Source organism: Sorex araneus, chromosome 9 (assembly GCF_027595985.1).
Source record: "Sorex araneus isolate mSorAra2 chromosome 9, mSorAra2.pri, whole genome shotgun sequence".
NCBI lineage: Eukaryota > Metazoa > Chordata > Mammalia > Eulipotyphla > Soricidae > Sorex > Sorex araneus.
Window position 1 is genome coordinate 939,685 of NC_073310.1, and position 17,460 is coordinate 957,144.

The following is a 17,460-nucleotide window of genomic DNA, read 5'->3' on the forward strand; positions in this document are numbered from 1 at the left end:
GGTGCCCAGGGCGGGGGCTGTGCTGCTCACAGGTGTGTGCCCGGGGTAGGGCCATGATACCCGCAGGTGTGTGCCTGGATTGGGGTCATGATACCCACAGGTGTGTGCCCGGGGTGGGGTCATGATACCCGCGGGTGTGTGCCCGGGGTGGGGTCATGATGCCCACAGGTGTGTGCCCGGAGTGGGGTCATGATACCCGCGGTGTGTGCCTGGGGTGGGGTCATGATACCCGCAGGTGTGTGCCCGGGGTGGGGCCATGATGCCCACAGGTGTGTGCCCGGGGTGGGGTCATGATACCCGCGGGTGTGTGCCCGGGGTGGGGTCATGATACCCGCGGGTGTGTGCCTGGGGTGGGGTCATGATACCCGCGGGTGTGTGCCCGGGGTGGGGTCATGATACCTGCGGGTGTGTGCTCGGGGTGGGGACTGTGCTGCCCACACCCACAGGTGTGTGCCCAGGGTGGGGCCATGGTGCCCACAGGTGTGTGCCCGGGGCGAGTTGGGGCCAAGCACATTAGTGAAGAGGAGATGAGGGAGACCGAGGGATTGCCCCCGGGTCGAGCACCTAGTCTGGGGTCAGAGTGGCTGCTCCTGACATAGCTGCCCTCTGCCATCTGCCATACTTTGTGTCCGTCCTGCCTCCACCTTGGTGGCCCCTAACCCTGTTCTGTGTCCCCTGCCAGGGCCTCCTGCCCCTCCCCAAGATGTCACTGTCCAAGCTGGGCCCACCCCCACCAGCGTCCTGGTCTCCTGGAGGCCACCGGCTCTGAGTGCCACTGGCCTGTCCAATGGAGCTGACGTGACCGGCTACGGTGTATATGCAAAGGGCCAGCGGGTGAGTGAGGCCCTGCCCTGTCCCTCCTCTCCCGCAGCCCCCAGGCACCCCACGAAGCCCTTCTCAGTGGCCAGGGCCTCTTTGTTCCTTCCCGGGCAGCTGTCCCTGCCCGCCCCGGGTTTTGTGGGTTTGGCGACTCGGCCCAGCTGCCGGGCTCTGCTGATGTGCCTCTCTCCGGCAGGTGGCGGAGCTCATGGCGCCTGCGGCGGGCAGTGTGGCCGTGGAGCTGCTGCGGCTGCGGGGCCTGGAGGCCAAGGCCGTGAGCGTGCGCACGCTGTCCGCACAGGGCGAGTCGGAGGACTCGGCCCCTGCCGCCATCCCCCCCGACCTCCTGGTGCCTCCCCCCACACACCCGAGAGCCGCTCCCCCACCACAGCCGTCAGCAGGTGCCACGGGCGTCCCCAACACCAAAGACGAGCACTTGGGGCCCCAGGCCCGGGTGGGCGGGGCCTGGGAGCCGAGCCGGGCCCCTGCCCCTGCCCACGGACACATGCTGGAGCCGCCCGGCCCCGGGAGAAGGTCGCCCTCACCCAGCCGGATCCTCCCGCAGCCGCAGGGTGCCCCCGTGTCCTCCTCTGTGGCCAAGGCCATGGCCCGGGAAGCTGCGCAGAGGGTGGCCGAGAGCAGCAGGGTAAGGCCAGCGCCTTCTCTTCCACCTTGAGGGTCAGTCCCTGTGGTCAGCTGGGCGGGAGGAAGTACACTGGGGGTCAGTCCCCGTGGTCAGCTGGGCGGGAGGAAGGACACTGGGGGTCAGTCCCTGTGGTCAGCTGGGTGGGAGGAAGCACACTGGGGGTCAGTCCCTGTGGTCAGCTGGGCGGGAGGAAGGACACTGGTCGCCTGTGTGCCCGCCTGGCTCCCGCAGTGCTGAGACCAGGTACTGGAATGCGTCAGTGCTGGGGCCACAGGGCCTGCTGTGTGTGAGGGTCTGTGTGACTGGGCTTGTGTGTGCCCCTGTGCACATGCAGATTATGTTCCTATTCATGTGTGCATCTACGATCACACAGATACACATGTGCTCACATACACACTCTACATGTTCATAAGAATGCATGCATTCAGTCACAGACAGGCATGAGATTTAAGATACGTGTGTGGTTTTCATGGTGCACAGACACATAGAAGCATATGTGCACGCATGTGGGCACATACCTACATTCTTTCTGCACACATGGACAAGCATAGACCCACAGACTCACGCATGTCTGCACACACACAAACATGTTTGGCAGACACCCAGTCCACTTGCTCCTGACAAGTGAAGAGGGAGGCAGCCCAGGGAGAGGCAGAATGGCAGGTACGGGGCAACCGGGCTGCCCCCTGCTGGACGCAGCAGGTGTGTGCGTGTTTACTGTTCTGTGGGCAGTGGCCCACGTGTGTTTGGGTGTTTGCTGGCAGTAAGGAGCGGCCCGGGCTGCCCTTCCCGCATGTTGAGAGCACAAAGGCCAGGCCAGGACTGGGCAGGGGCTTTGCTGTTATTCAGGTCAGGTGGCAGCCATGCCCAGGGAGGAGAGGAAGAGAGGGAAGAGGGGGAGGCACCTGCTCAATGCCCAGTGGGGTCCTGGTGGCTCAGGGAAGCTGTGGGCACTGCCTGTGGCCCAGGGGACTCAGGTCCTCTCAGGGCTGCTGGCCACAACAGGTGAGACCCTGCCAACCTCAGATGCCCTTCTCCTTCCAAGCTAGAGAAACGGAGCCTGTTCCTAGACAGGGGTGCTGGGCGCTACGCCAACTCGGATGAGGAAGATGCCTTCGAGTCCCCTGGCACCCAGCGGAGGGCCGTGAGCGTGGACGAGTTCCTGAAAGGCTCTGAGCTGGGCAAGCAGGTGAGTGGGAGGGCCTGGGGGCTGGGGGCCAGTGGCCTCTCCTTTGGCGGTGAGCTGAGCACCAGCCAACTGTCCCGGTCCCGTATGCCACCCTGCAGGCAGGGACCACCACGGAACCACACCAGGTCTGGATGTGTGTCAGCAACGAGTGTGGACACAGATGCCCTCACTGTAAATGGGTGTGGACACAGATGCCCTCACGGACCAACACCTGATAAAATCATGAATACCCACTTAGACACAGATCCCCATCCAGTGTAGATACAGATTCCCACCCGGTATAGACACTTTCTCACCCAGTGTAGACATGGATCCCTATCTGGTGTAGACATGGATTCCCACCCAGTGTAGACACGGACCCCCCACCTGGTGTAGACATGGATTCCCACCCAGTGTAGACACAATTCCCACCCAGTATAGACACTTCCTCACCCAGTGTAGACCTGGATCTCCACCTGTGTAGAAATGGATCCCCACCCAGTACAGACCTGGATCCCTACCCGATGCAGACATGGATCCCCACCTGGTATAGATGAGGTCCCCACCAGTGTAGAGTCACACCTTCACATCCATAGGCCCCTGGGGTCACCTGGCCTCGCTGTTCCTGTACATGACCTGTCCCCTGCCTGCCCTAGCTGGCCGACCATGTCTGAGTGGGCAAGGCCTGGAGTAGAGTGAGACTCCCGCTTCTGCCCATGTCTGAGAGTGACTGTGTCCTTCATGGACAACAGCAGCAGGAATGGGCATGGCCGGAGCAGCCCATGGCTCTGGGGCCAAAGTGGCCAGGCCCTACACAGACTTCCCAGACCAGGGGCTGCAGACCCACCTGCCTCTGCCACAGTCAGTGGCCGCTTCCTCTAGCTGCCTGGGTCTCCATCTGCAAAACTGAAAAGTTCTGTTTTATTTGTTCTTACGAAGAGCCACAACCCCAACCAACAGGACGCCCATGTGAACCCAAGAAGGCCAAGCCCAAGAAGGCCCAGCCCGCTGGCCGGCTTGTCCTATCTGTGGCTTCTGAATTGTCCACTCTGTCCACCTTTATCTTGTCACAAACTGGCTGCCCTAGTGTCAGCATTCACATCCTCCTGTGACCCAAGAAAGCAAGGAAGAGCTGGATGGAAGCAGGAGGCACCTTCCCCTCACTGAGGGAACGTGCAGAAACTCCACCTGATTGTGCAGGCGCCTCACCAGACTGGAGAGCCGCGTGCCAGCACCAGCGGGGACAGGACCCTCCTGCTCCTTCAGGGCTGGCTCCACCAAATGGAAGGCGGAGATGAGACTTGAGTGCTTGCTGTCCTGATCTGTTCCTGCTCTAGCCTGACCTGTGGGCAGAGCTGGTGGCCACCATGTGCCAACTCTGGTTCTGGCTTCGTGGCGAGGAGGTGGGAAGGGCCTTTCCCATCGTTTTAGTCCAGTGACTTCTGACCAGTCCAGAGCACGGAGGAGAAGGGACTTTGGGCCCGGCATGGGGGAGCTGCCCAGTCCATTGGTGGCCAACTGAGGGTCCAGGTCTCACTCTCCTTCTTCAGTGGGTGGTGCATGTGTGTGTGTACACTCATGCTCACTCGTGTGCATACTACACATACTACACACACGCACATGTACATGCACATGTACCCACATACATACCCCCATATGCATACACATGTACACAGTACACACGTGCAGTCATACACGTGACCACACACATGCACCCATACTCATGCATACATGTGACCACACACATATGGTCATGCACACATGCCTGCATGTACTCAAGCACACATGACCATACACGCACACACGTGCACCCATGTACACATGCACACTCATGCACATGTGTGACCTCATGCACATGTGGCCCACTGACCCATGACCATGCACACATGCAGTCATGCAAACGTGACCACACACATGTGCACCCACTCACATGACCATGCACACTCATGCACACGTGTGACCACACATGCACACAAATGTGTACCCACCCACACATGATCATGGACACATGCAGACACATGCAATCATGCACACATGTGACCATACACGCACACATGTACCCAACAGACACGTGACCCTGCACACATGCGCACACAGGCACACATGACCATGCGAACACATGAGCACCCACCCTCACACTTATGCGCGTGCACATACAACTTTTGGTGCCGGCTCCCATGGGAGCAGAGGAGAGGGGGCGAGCGGCTGCAGGCTGGGCCGGCTCTGCCGTGCAGGGGCTGTAGCGCCCATCCCTCTCTCGGCCGCAGCCACACTGCTGCCACGGAGATGATCACCACACTGAGAGTAGCCGGGGCTCCGACCTGTCGGACATCATGGAGGAGGATGAGGAGGAGCTGTACTCGGAGATGCAGCTGGAAGAGGGCGGCCGGCGACGGCCCAGTGGCACCTCCCACAGCGCCCTCAAGGTCAGTGCCCCTGTCACCAAAGGCGCCCCCTCCCGTCTGCCTGGACTGGGTGGTCCTGGCTTCTCCAGGGGTCGTGTCTGCACTTGGCACCCACAGACTTGGGCTCAGTTCTCAGGGCCATCCAGGAGTTCTTGGAGCAGACTGTGGGGTGCTGGGACATGGGAGAGGTGTCGGGCTCTGTAGCAGGCTGGGGAGGAGGCGCAGCAAAGCTCCCCGGGGAGAGTGCGGGGCACCGCCTGCTGCCGTGCTGCCTTCAGGGCCCTGCTGGTGCAGTCCTGGTGTTTCTGGGGCCTTGCTGCCTCAGCTCTGCTGGCCGGTGTGGTGGCCGAGTGATGAGCTGGACACTGGGGGACCCCAGGCTGGCTTCACACGGGGAGGGACTGATGAGGCCAGGCTAAATCCCAGGAAGACAGGTCATGGTGAGGGAGCACCTGTGTGCGGGACACGGGGACACAGCGGGCAGGGCTGAGGGCCTGTGTGCAGGCCACGGGGACACAGGGCTGAGGGCCTGTGTGCAGGCCACGGGGACACAGGGCTGAGGGCCTGTGTGCAGGCCACGGGGACACAGGGCTGAGGGCCTGTGTGCAGGCCACGGGGACACAGCGGGCAGGGCTGAGGTCTGTGTGCAGGCCATGGGGACACTGCGGGCAGGGCTGAGGCCTGTGTGCAGGCCACGGGGACACAGTGGGCAGGGCTGAGGCCTGTGTGCATGCATGGGGACACAGCGGGCAGGGCTGAGGGCCTGTGTGCAGGCCACGGGGACACAGGGCTGAGGGCCTGTGTGCAGGCCACGGGGACACAGCGGGCAGGACTGAGGCCTGTGTGCAGGCCACGGGGACACAGGGCTGAGGGCCTTGTGCAGGCCACAGGGACACAGGGCTGAGGGCCTTGTGTAGGTCACGGGGACACAGGGCTGAGGGCCTGTGAGGCCAGTTCCAGTGTAGATGCCACATGGCCCGTCACCCTCTGGGGAAGCACACTTCAGGCTCTGGGGCCACTGGAGTCCTTGGTGTGGCCTGGGTGTAGCACAACTGGCCAGGAGCCCCAGGCCCGGCTTTGCATGGAGCTTGTCCATGGTGGGGGCTCAGGGGTGCCTCTAATGGGCAGAAGGCCTGGGCAGCCCCATGGCATGTGACCCTGGTGGGCAGAGCCGGCCTTGCTGTCATGAGGTCTCATGGGGCCATTGGGGCCTGCCAGGCCACTGTTTCTGCCCCTCCAATCCTGATGGCGTCTGGCCATGCGGAGCTGCTCTGAGCAGCCCCCAAGCTCCAGGGGGTTGGACAGGGTGCTCCGAACCCGTCTGGTCCCCTCCGAGAGTCCTTCCTCTGCTCCTCTTGCTGTCCTTGTCCCCCGGCACCCTTCCGAACAGAGATGGGGGCAGCAGCAGCAACAGCCAGGTCTGAGTGCGGGGAGCTGTGCCCCACGGGGCTGGGCGGGCAAGGCCACGTCCGGAGACACCTGCGAGCACCTACGAGTCCAGGAGCGGGTGTGCTTAGGGGGCGGCCTGGAGGTGACGGGGTTGCCCCCAGAAATGGGAAGGGCGTGCTGGGCTCTACTGTCCCCACAGCAGGGCCCATGGAGCCAAGTGTCTGCCCACAGCCTTGCTGTGCCCAGGGCAGCCCCGGGTAGGCAGAGTTGGGGGAGGGAAACTGAGGGCTGCAGGCAGGGCAGCGGCTGCCCGCCCCTGGGTACACAGGCAGCAGGCAGGGGCCCAGAGCCCGAAGCATGCACGTGCTCGCCACGCTCAGGCTGCATCGCGGGCTCTTGGAAGCCCCTCCCCGGGACCCCGTAACCGCATCTAATTCCCCCGTAGAGCCCACGGCAGGCCAGGCCCAGGCAGGCAGGCGCCTCGGAGACTAACTCTCTGCTTTCTCTCCTCCCCGCCCGCTCACTGCTCCTGGCCCCTGTCCGCACACATGCCCCCAGGACGGCACTCCCCTGGACCAGCCCGAGTGCCCCCCACAGGCCCAGCACTGTGCCATGCTGTCAAGCATCCCCGAGGTGGCCGAGGAGGACACGGAGCAGCGGGAGGCCTGGCGCCCACGGGGTGCTGGCACTCGGTCCAGGCCCTGCTGGGGGGGTGCAGCCGCCCGGGGTGCCCGGCCCCTGGCCAGGTCCCGCGCCCCTGGGCTCCACGCCGAGGACTGCCCGCTGGAGGACTGGGGTGGTCGCTGCAGCCGCTTGGCCACCCGGAGCCCAGACAGTGGCCTGGACTGCGGGAGTGAAGAGGAGGAGCCTCGGGTCCATGTCAGGAGCCCACGGCAGCCCCAAGCCCTTCGGGCAGCGTCCCGAGGCCCTGCTGGCCCACGGCAGCCCGAGCCCTGCCCCTGCCGGCGCTGCCTCAGGCCCCTGCTGGCCCGGCGGCGCACGCTGACCCGGCAGAACAGTGTGGAGGGGGACTTTGGGGAGCTTGTGGACCCCCGTGACGGCATCTGGAGCGATGAGCCCCCGCCAAGCCCCGAGAGGTCCGGGAAGGCCTGCTGGGAGCAGCTCCCGGGGCAGGAGTGTCCGGCGGCCTGGAGGAGAGGCCCCGCGCCGTCCGCCCTCCGGGACCCCGCGCAGCTGTCCGCCCGGGCTGCAGGAGGTCCCTGGGTGTGTCCATCACCCCATCTGCTTGCCACGCCCCCCCATCGCCATCCCCCTCCTCTGCGCCCGGGGCCTTCGCTCCTCCTCCGTCCTGCCTGATGAAACCCGTTGCTCCCTTCCTTGGCTTTAGGAGAATGAGCCCAAACCAGGCCGGTCACGGCTGCTTTGATTAAAGGACAACTGAATCTAACTTTTAATTAAGGGTTAGCTGAGCTGTGCTTCCTCAGATGTTTGGCAACACACGGTTTCCTTTCAAAATGAGCTTTAGGGCCTGTCTCGACTTCTTGCCAGCGGGTGGGGGCTTCTCTTGGATCTGGCCTTTGTGGCGGTGCCTTTCGGGGGCTTTGTCACAGCTTGGGAACGCACAGAGAGCAATTGCAGAAGAGACCAGCTTTTCCGGCCCTCCCTCTCTCCCTTACCCCGTCTCTCTCCTGTGTCCGATGCTTAGGAGTTTCCGTCATCAGCACTAGACACACCTCTCACCTGTCTCTGGGGTGTGTGTGCAGGGGGTCCTACCCATCTCCGGGCAGTGTGGGGGGTCCCAGAAGGGTCCCACAGGCCCATGTTTGTGTTCAGGGCACCCACCATGTTGTTGGTGAGATGGGGCTGGTGCCGTGGACACCTGGGCCGGCCCGTAGTGCTGACCGTGGTCTGGGCTCACACCTGTCCCACGTGCAGCAGTGCCTTTGAGGGAAACCCGCAGCGTTTCTTCCCCTGAACACCTTGCCCTTGAGTGGGGGGCCGGCTCTGGTTCTCACACATGGTAGAGGAGAGGCTGAGGGGGGAGGCCATGCCTGGGCTCCTGCCATGTTGGGGATGTGTGTCTCCAAGCGTGCAGGCGCCCCTGTGCCGAGGGCCAGGCTTGTCCTGCCGGCGGCCTGCGGCAGTAGCAGCGGCAGAGACGCCTCCTGAGGCTAGGCCCATCAGCTAACCTTTCAGTTAAAACCTAAGTTTAGTTGCCTTTAGAGCTTCTGCTTCAGTCCAGCTGACGTGGCCCTCGGAGCCCGCGCGGCTCACACCTGTGCTGTTCATCTCCAGATCCTCGGGACTCCGATGGCTGCAGGACGGGCTGACAGAGCAGAACACGCGGGCCGGACTCTTCCCCGCAGCAGTGCAGGCCCCCAGCGGGCACGGCCAGGGAAGGGGCCGGCCATCGGTCAGTGACCCTCGCGGCACCTCGCCCCACCCCCGTGTCAGAAACGCTCATCATCCCGGCCCAGGGCCCACGTGCTCCTGTCTCTCTCGTGGGGTCACTTTCCTTCCTGGTTAGAACTGGGGTGGAGGCTTTTCCCTGCACGGTGCCCATGGTCCGGGTTGGGGCATCGGCCACCCCAAGGTGCTCAGCAGTGTGAGGCTCCTCGCCAGGGCCCCTGCATCTCACTCAGCCCAGCCGGATGGGATGTGTCTTGCTGCACGTGAGCACACGTGTGAGGGGCGGGGCAGGGGCGTGGCCTGACCACCTGCTCCTTGGTCCCTCCAGATGACTCCAGTGGGCGGGACCTGCTCTCCCCAGACTTCTATGAGGGGTCGGAGACTGACCCCGGGGCCGAGGAGCTCCCAGCACGTGTCTTCGTGGCTTTGTTTGACTACGACCCCCTCACCATGTCCCCGAACCCGGACGCTGCTGAGGAGGAGCTTCCCTTCAAGGAGGGGCAGATCATCAAGGTAGGGCGTGGGCCGGTCAGCAGGGGACTGTGGGCTGATGGGGTACTGCAGGCTGGGCGGGGGGCTTCGGGCCCGGGAACTCTAAGGGGCTCCCCAGAGCTGCTGGCTACTACTCCCAGGGAAGAGGGTGTAGCTGGTTGGCATTCGGTGAAAGCGGATTTGGGGTGAGGCACCTTCAGAGACCCTTTAGGCCTCTCAGGAAAGTAGGGTTCCCTTGCACACTGCCTGCCTGCAAGATGGTACACACGCAAATACACACTTGTACATATATACATCCCGCACACATGCATGCGTGTATACACATGCACTCACCCCTGCACACCACATACATCTGCACACCCCTACACATACACACGTACTCACACACACATATACACACAGCTCACCCCTATACACCTACACATACACACACACACAGCTTATATGACTTATACAGCTCATGTACACCCAACTTACGCACATCACATACAGATCACACAGTTCACATGATTCATGGAGCGCACATGTGACTGAATACACTTGCTTTAGTGTGTAGAAGGCTCTGAGAGGTGCCGTGTCTGTGGCAGTGGCAGAGAGAAGGAGTGGGAGGGGGAGGGGGGAAGGGGAGGAGCCTGTCCAGGTTCAGGCTTGATCTCACCAGGCCTGTGGGTATTTGAAAGAGCACTTTGGGGGCTGTTAGTGGAGGAGTCCTGAGGATCACGTTTCCCACAGGTTCTGAGGGCCCCTGGGAAATGGTTGGACTTTGGTCCTGGGAAGCACTTGTGGGGGGCGCTGTGGAAAGCAGCCTGGGAAGCCACAGGTAGGAGATGCTCTGTGTGGGGATGCTCCTGCAGCATCCATTCTGTGTCTGTGGGCCCAGGTCTACGGTGACAAAGATGCCGACGGCTTCTACCGCGGGGAGACCTGTGCGCGCCTCGGCCTCATTCCCTGCAACATGGTATCAGAGATCCAGGCCGACGACGAGGAGATGATGGCCCAGCTGCTCCGACAGGGCTTCCTGCCCCTCAGCACGCCCGTGGGCAAGCCGGGTGAGGGGACCTGCAGGACAGCACCGGGCGGGGGTGGGGGCACAGCTGCAGGCCCCTCTCATGCAGAGTGAATCTAGCCTTGGGGGCTGAGGTGCTGGTGTGGAGGCGAGGGGGCCCATCCCCTCTAAAGTGCCCTGTCTGCTCCGTGATCCAAAGAGAGAAGCAGAGGTGGCCGGAGGCCCTCGGTCTCCACGCGGAGGATGGTGGCCTTGTACGACTATGACCCCCGGGAAAGCTCACCCAACGTGGACGTAGAGGTACCTGCACGTGCTGAGCGGGGGGGAGGGGACAACGGGGACCCTGGCTGGGGGACAGGGACCCCAATGGCTGCTCAAGTCGAGGAGCCAAAGATGGAGCCTCAGAGATGCAGGTGGTCTGGGAGGCCAGGACCTCCCAGATTGGGAGACTTGTGCCCCCCACAGCTCAGGAGCTGCTCCCCGTCCTGTCCCCCATTGCCCTGCTCCCTTTGGTCAGGCCCTTCCGAGCCCATGCAGGAGCCCCGCAGCAGAGTCCCTCAGCAGGAGGCAAGCGCCCTCGCAGGCTCACCAGACAGAGTGGGTCCCAACCCAGCTGAGAGAAGTGAGGGGAAGGCAGAAAGGCAGGAGAACTTGGCGCGTGGAACGGCCCCAGTATGGCCCAGCCCCTCTGCTCTCCCCGCAGGCCGAGCTGACGTTCTGCACTGGGGACATCATCACTGTGTTCGGGGAGATCGATGAGGATGGTTTCTACTACGTGAGTCTTCGGCCTCGCTCTCCCAGTCTGTCCTGTGCCTCCCAGGTTCCATCCCCGGCACCCCAGATGGTCCCCTGAGCCCACCAAGAGTGCAGAGCCAGTAGGAAGCCCTGGGCATTGCCGTGAGTGCCCCCTCCCCAACCCCAAAGAGTTGAGTGGATGTGTCCTGTTGGTGACAGGTGAGTCCTCCTGACCACTCACTGACCACTTTAGCCAGTATGGGACGTCCATCCCTGTCTCTAGCTTTATTAGCTCGGATGTTCTTTGGCCTTCACATAAGTATGGCCACCCTGGCTTTTCCGTCCTTCCCAGCCTTCTGCTCTGGACCTATGCTTGCTGCCAGAGAACAGGCACCTCTCGTGAGCACAGAGACTCAGAGTTTGCTCCCGAGCAGACTCTGCCTTTCATAGGAATGTAGAGTCCACTGATACTCAGAGAAACGCCTGATAGAAACTTGTCAGTTTTCTGAGGACGTCGATCATTTTTTGCTATTTGCCACGAACTTTTCTAGCAGGCCACTCTGTTTTTTTCAGAGCTGGGTCAGACGCAACAAATGCCGTCAGTGGCAGTTTTCCTGAGACTGTGGGTGGTGACTGGCCCTTGAACTCAGGTTCTTGTCATTCATCTCTCTTGCTCGAAGAGGGGAAGAAGTGTTCTTGCAATCTTGGTTCCAGCCTGTCCTGCCAGTGTTTGTTTTGTTCGGCACCCGCGGGCCTCCTGCATCAGTCTCTTGTCTCCCTCCTTAGACTGGGCATCTTCTCAGCATCCGCCCTCTGCCCTCCCACTTTCTCCCATTCCCCTTTAGGAGCTCTTATTTGGAGATTTTTCTCTTGCTGTGTCAAATATCTTGAATTTTCCTCATTCCTCTCAAATCTCTTTTGCATTACCTCTTCATAACTCACTGCTACAACGTGCCTTGTCTTTGAGATCACAAAGTTCATTCTTATTGTCTAGCTGTCATAATTTTTTTCTCATACTCTGATTAGAAAATTGTATTTTGTGAATCTGTGTGTTATATTTAAATAGATGCACATGCAGGTTGTGTCTGTATTTATTTCTACAAAGATTTTTCAGTTTATCAGCTGGTTCCCTCAGGCCTTGACCCTGGTCTCTCCACAGTATTCATCACAGCCATCTCTCTACTGCCCCATGGTGTCATTCAGGTGATTCTGAGCCACAAAAGGTGGTCCCTGAAGGGCTCTAACAGGGCCCCAGCACTGTGGCACCCCATCTCAGTCAGCCAGGCTGACTTTGTGGCAGCTGTTCATCTTAGTAGACAGTGGGAGCTTAGAATCTTCTTTAGAACAATTGTCTTTATTTACTGACATTTTATTTGGAGGATGAATCTTGATTCCAGGAACTACAATGATGTGTCTTACATCTCTCTGGTTGTGGATTTTGCTTTCAGAACCATTTTGTGAAGGTGATTAGAATTGGCATAAAAATCTTTTAGGGTCAGTGTCTTTATTGGAAGTAGTTGCACAAAAGTTTTTATTTGCTTAGTTTACTTCTTTCTGTATGTAGTAGCACTGTCGTCCTATTATTCATTGATTTGCTCAAGTGGGCACACTACCAGTGGCGTATCTGATATGCCAGAAACAGCACAAGTCTCACAGTGGAGACGTTACTGGTGCCCGCTCGAGCAAATCAATGAACAACGGGATGACAGTGCTACTTTTTACTGATACGATTAAAAACAAACCAACCCACGTTTAGAAAACATAACGGAGCAGCAGTACTTGGCAAAAGTGTTCCCTCTGCCCAGTGGGCTCTGCCCCCCACCACTCAGGGCGGTCTGTGTGCAGGCGAGTGCGGAAGGAGCCAATGGTATGCTCTCTGGTGTGCTTGCAGGGGGAGCTTAACGGGCAGAAAGGCCTCGTACCTTCCAACTTCCTCGAAGAGGTGCCTGATGATGTGGAGGTCTATCTCTCGGATGCACCATCCCACTACTCACAGGACACGCCCTTGCGACCAAAGGCCAAAAGGGTAAGTGACACTTCCATTCACTTTTCTCCTGGCCCCGCTCAGCCCCGCTCGGCCCCATGGTCCAAGTAGCCCCGGCAGGTCCACATCTGGGTCCCGAAGGAAAACACGCACTGAGTTTCTCTCTGCCCTTCCATGGCGTGTGCCTCAAAGTCCTCAATTCTAAATCCAAGTTTATTTCACCCCTCCAATGACCCTTTCACTTCTAACCAGTCCGCTTTATTCACCAAGGAACCTCCCATCCTACATTCGAGACACACATGCCAGTTCGGTTACGAGTGGAGAGAGGTAGCGAGTCGGCAGCCGCGGCGGGCAGCAGAGCCATCTGCTCGCTTAGGGTTTTAGTTTGTTTTTTTTTTTTTTTTAAAAGAGCAGATCAAAGACCTCCCCAACATATTTAACTATTAGATCACATTCATGTGTAGTGTCTCATTTTTTATTTTTATTTCATCACAGCAAGTTTTTATATATTCTATTTTTATATATATATTTTTATTTCTTTGCTCATCTGCTTGGAAACAGAAGAAGAGTGTTCATTTCACACCTTAATCAGGCAATGTAGCCTCCACGTAAGTGAGCAACTGAAGATACCTGTAAAGATACCGGCCTAAGCTGCCTTAGATGGACTAATGTGGTAGACTTGAGGGTCACTGTGGGGCGAAAAAGAAATATGTCTCAAAACTATCACCGGATCTAAATTATTAGACTTTACTTGACATCAGTTGTAAAGCAACTGAATTGTAGTTAAACAGTGTTGAACAATCTCTTCCTATTTACATTGAGACTATTTGAAAGGCCGTCATTGGGAACATATTTCTTAGCAGGCTGTTCGTTCAGAGAGTGTTCTGATGTCCACTCGTAATGGGAGCTGCGTATTGCATTGTTAGCCACTCCTGGGCAAAGCACAACCTACCAGATACATTTACTGTAGCAATTCTGCTTGCAAAACCAGAACTCGAGACCCAGAGCTGAGTAGTGAGAGCAGGTGATGGGGCCGTCTGTGACCCCACACATGCTGGCCTCAATACCAAGTGAACTTTTCTCATGGCCCCAAACGGTCTCAGGAGCTTACGCTTCTCCTCAAAGCACAAATGTTCTGTGCCTGCAGGCGTTCGGGGAGACAGGCCTATTGGCGTACCAATGCAATGCCAGGTCTTACGAGACGCAGCTCATGATTGCTTAGACGGAGCAATGGTATCTTCAGGTGTCCTTTGGGATGCTTTGCTAGGGGTTTTCCATGAGAATGAGACCTTGATTTTAAATCCAAGCAAGCTTGAAGCCCCTTGGCTTAGTCACTTGCCTGCTGAGTGATGAACACTCGCATTAGGAAGAGGGAGGGAGGAGAGGACATGTGCTGCCCTCAGGCGTGTGGCCTCTGGCCGCTCCAGCAGCACTGCTGACTCAGCCCCCTCGGAAACGTGACCGGGAGCAAGGAAAGCAAACCAGAAGGGCCTTTAAGCTTTCTTTGATTGTAATTAAGGTTCATTTTAGTTTTTTTTTTTCTTTCAACCAGTGTGCCATCTGCAGTGTTTCTTTAGAATACTAACCCACGAATGCACTATCAGGCTTTTTCTATACCCACATAGTTTTCAAGTACAACAGAATTCCCTTCCAGAACTTTTGACGGTTACTGACGGGCACTCGGCCAATTCCACTATCAACCTAATTGAAACCTTTTCCAAGTTCCTGGTCTGAACTGACAAATTGTCCCCTAGCTCTGCTTTGTCAAAGCAGCAACCCCCCCCCAGCCCCGCCCTTCCCCTGCAGCCAAGTGGGGCCCTGGTGTGGATGGCGAGCCCCTCTCTTGACATGGTGGGAGAGGGGTGTGTGCTCATGGCATACGTCAACGCTTGAAAGAAGAAACAAGCCCTTGGCCTCCCTGGCAGGGGTGGGCAGCAGGGGGTGGCCGAGTCGGTGGGCGCCGCTGGTGTCGCGCTCTCACACTGTCACCATGTGCCTACTAGGTTCCTCCTGAGGGTTCAGGGACAGCAAGGAGCGCGCCATCCCCCACAGTCCATCTCCATTCGGGGTCACCTACGTCATCTTTGGGTACTGGTAGTCCCGGGCGAGGCAGGGAAATGTCCTCAAGAAAGAAAAAGGGGCTGCTTACCAGAGGCAAGAACCTGCTGAAAAGGCTGGGTGCTGTGAGATGACCGAGCGCTCCCGGACAGCCGCCCAGTAACCCTCACTAGGGCTTTCATGACTCAAGCGCTTCCCAGACACACCTCCCCTGACACCGGGCGGGCCGACCACGCCAGGACAGAGCCCATCTGCTCCAGGCGCCCGAGCTCTGCCGGAGGTGAGGCGAGGCGGGGGTCTCCTGTAGCCCCCGCAGCTCCCGCCCTCCCCGTGACCCCAGTCTCTGTGCATTCGTCATCTGCCCTTAAAAGGAATGATTTCAGCTTTGCTCCCTTTTCAAAATGCTTGCCTCATGATGCATAACGCTCACTTTGACTCTGGTCTTGAAACTACTAGTTTTATCCGCCTTGATGTTCTGCCTTATAAAAATGCACAATGGTGTGTACTGTCTAATAAAACCCACGGTGTGTACATTGTCTGTGTTGTGCATTCAGTGCCCTTCATCCTCACTCACACACAGTGGTCTGAAATCCACTTTTACAGGCTGTGCATCTTTAGATATTGGCTTCTTGTCTTTCAAAGCAAGCCAGACAACACACAGGAAAATGTTTACTAACTAAAATCATTCAAAAGAGAGAGGAGAGAAAGTAATTGTTTGGAAAAGTCCTCTACCCACTAGCCGGCTGCCAGCTGGTCATACTCATTTGCTTTTAGTGTTACATTTTGTGGCATATGGATTTGTTACTTTCATTATTTGTCAAGATGCCATACATAGTATTCAACAATGAGCAGCACACAAAGTAACTCACATGATGCATAAGCCACCTCCCAAATTCGTCTTTTCCAAAATATCTCATACCACTCTCTATCATTGGCACTCACTTGAAGATTGACAAAGTTGCTGGCAGATGTATTTGACGTTACTATTTTGTAATTCTTGTTTGCTTGTAAATTGTTTTTACTCTTTATACACACTTTTCAGACTGCCTTTCTTTTGTAATTTATGGAAGGTTTATAAATGAATGAAAAAGCTTTTCCCCATTGTGTCTTCAAAAATGACTGTAAATTGTATATTAGTATGTGGTACATTGATTATGAGGAAATTGCTTAATTACTGTGTGGGTGTGTGCATGTGTACAGTTAGTGTAAAATATTTTATAGAAATAAAATTTGTTATTTTATACAATGCTGTTTGTTCTGTATCTTTTTAAAAAGATAAAGCGAAACTTTTTATTATCCCAGTGAAACCAAATCCTTTTCTTTTCCATACATAAGAAAATCTTTTTTTTTTTTCTTTTTGGGTCACACCTGGCGATGCACAGGGGTCACTCCTGGCTCTGCACTCAGGAATTACCCCTGGCCGTGCTCAGGGGACCATATGGGATGCTGGGCGTGCAAGGCAAACGCCCTACCCGCTGTGCTATCTCTCCAGCCCCAATACATAAGAAAATCTTGACCTGTGTTGTGGAAGCCACTTATCAAATGTCATATTTACATTTTCAGTGACAATCTACTCAGTGGAAATGTAATTAGCAATGGATCATTCTCAGCTGTCTCTATACTCGGAATCATATGGGATGCTGAGGCCCTGTCAGCCGTATGCAAGGCAACTGCCCTCCCCACTTCAGCTCCACAAATCAGTATTTCTTGATACCAGTTTGAGAATGAATTCAAGCCAGATTTGTCATATTTCCCTTTGGCAACTTCATAATTAAAATGATCCAAACAGAAAACATTGCCAACCTAAATGATAGCTTGTTTTTGGTTTTGGTCCATACCCAGAAGAGCTCAGGGATCATTCTTGACAGGTTTTGGGACCATATGGGGTGCTGAGGCTGGAACCCTGGTCAGCAGCGTGCAAGGAAAACACCTGCTGTCCTATCACTCAGGTCCCAAAATAATAAATTTAACTTCTCAAAGAATTTTCCTAAAAGCCTGGCTAAAATGTTCTTCAACTAAGTATAGAACTGAAATCACCTGGCTGGAGAGAGTACAAAAGTAAGGCACTTGCCTATAATGGAGCTGCAGCTGAGACCTGGTTGGATTCCTGGCATCACAAATAGTCCCTGAGTACCCCAGGTGTGGCCTAACATTTCTAAAACCAACCAACCAAACAAAAAAGCAAAACAGATCATCAAGTAAGGTGCAGGGAATAAAGAGGTGGACTCAAAATGACATTAAGGACAGTGGTAGGTGGTCTTGGTGGGAGGTGCAACATCAAAACCATGAATATTAAACTGGTCATGAAGAAAATCTTCAGGGGATGGAGAGAGAAAGTACAGTGGGGAGGGTGTCTGGCTAGCATGCAGCCAACCCGGGTCTGATCCC

General features: G+C 57.0%; 1 protein-coding gene across 13 annotated transcripts in view; it reads left to right on the plus strand.

Moving 5' to 3' along the window:
- The window catches only part of RIMBP2 (RIMS binding protein 2), a 62,052-nt gene extending 45,734 nt beyond the window's left edge, over positions 1-16,318 (plus strand). For 5 of the 13 annotated variants that reach the window (XM_055147606.1, XM_055147608.1, XM_055147607.1 and 2 more), the window contains 12 exons: positions 683-834; positions 1,016-1,465; positions 2,511-2,654; positions 4,901-5,059; positions 6,986-7,651; positions 8,684-8,801; positions 9,126-9,310; positions 10,170-10,338; positions 10,495-10,595; positions 10,999-11,070; positions 12,922-13,056; positions 15,018-16,318. In XM_055147606.1, coding sequence (XP_055003581.1) covers positions 683-834; positions 1,016-1,465; positions 2,511-2,654; positions 4,901-5,059; positions 6,986-7,651; positions 8,684-8,801; positions 9,126-9,310; positions 10,170-10,338; positions 10,495-10,595; positions 10,999-11,070; positions 12,922-13,056; positions 15,018-15,206 — 2,540 coding nt within the window. In that variant the 3' untranslated portion in view covers positions 15,207-16,318. The other 8 variants (XM_055147610.1, XM_055147609.1, XM_055147611.1 and 5 more) reach the window with 8 other exon arrangements.
- Positions 16,319-17,460: the final 1,142 nt, after the last annotated feature.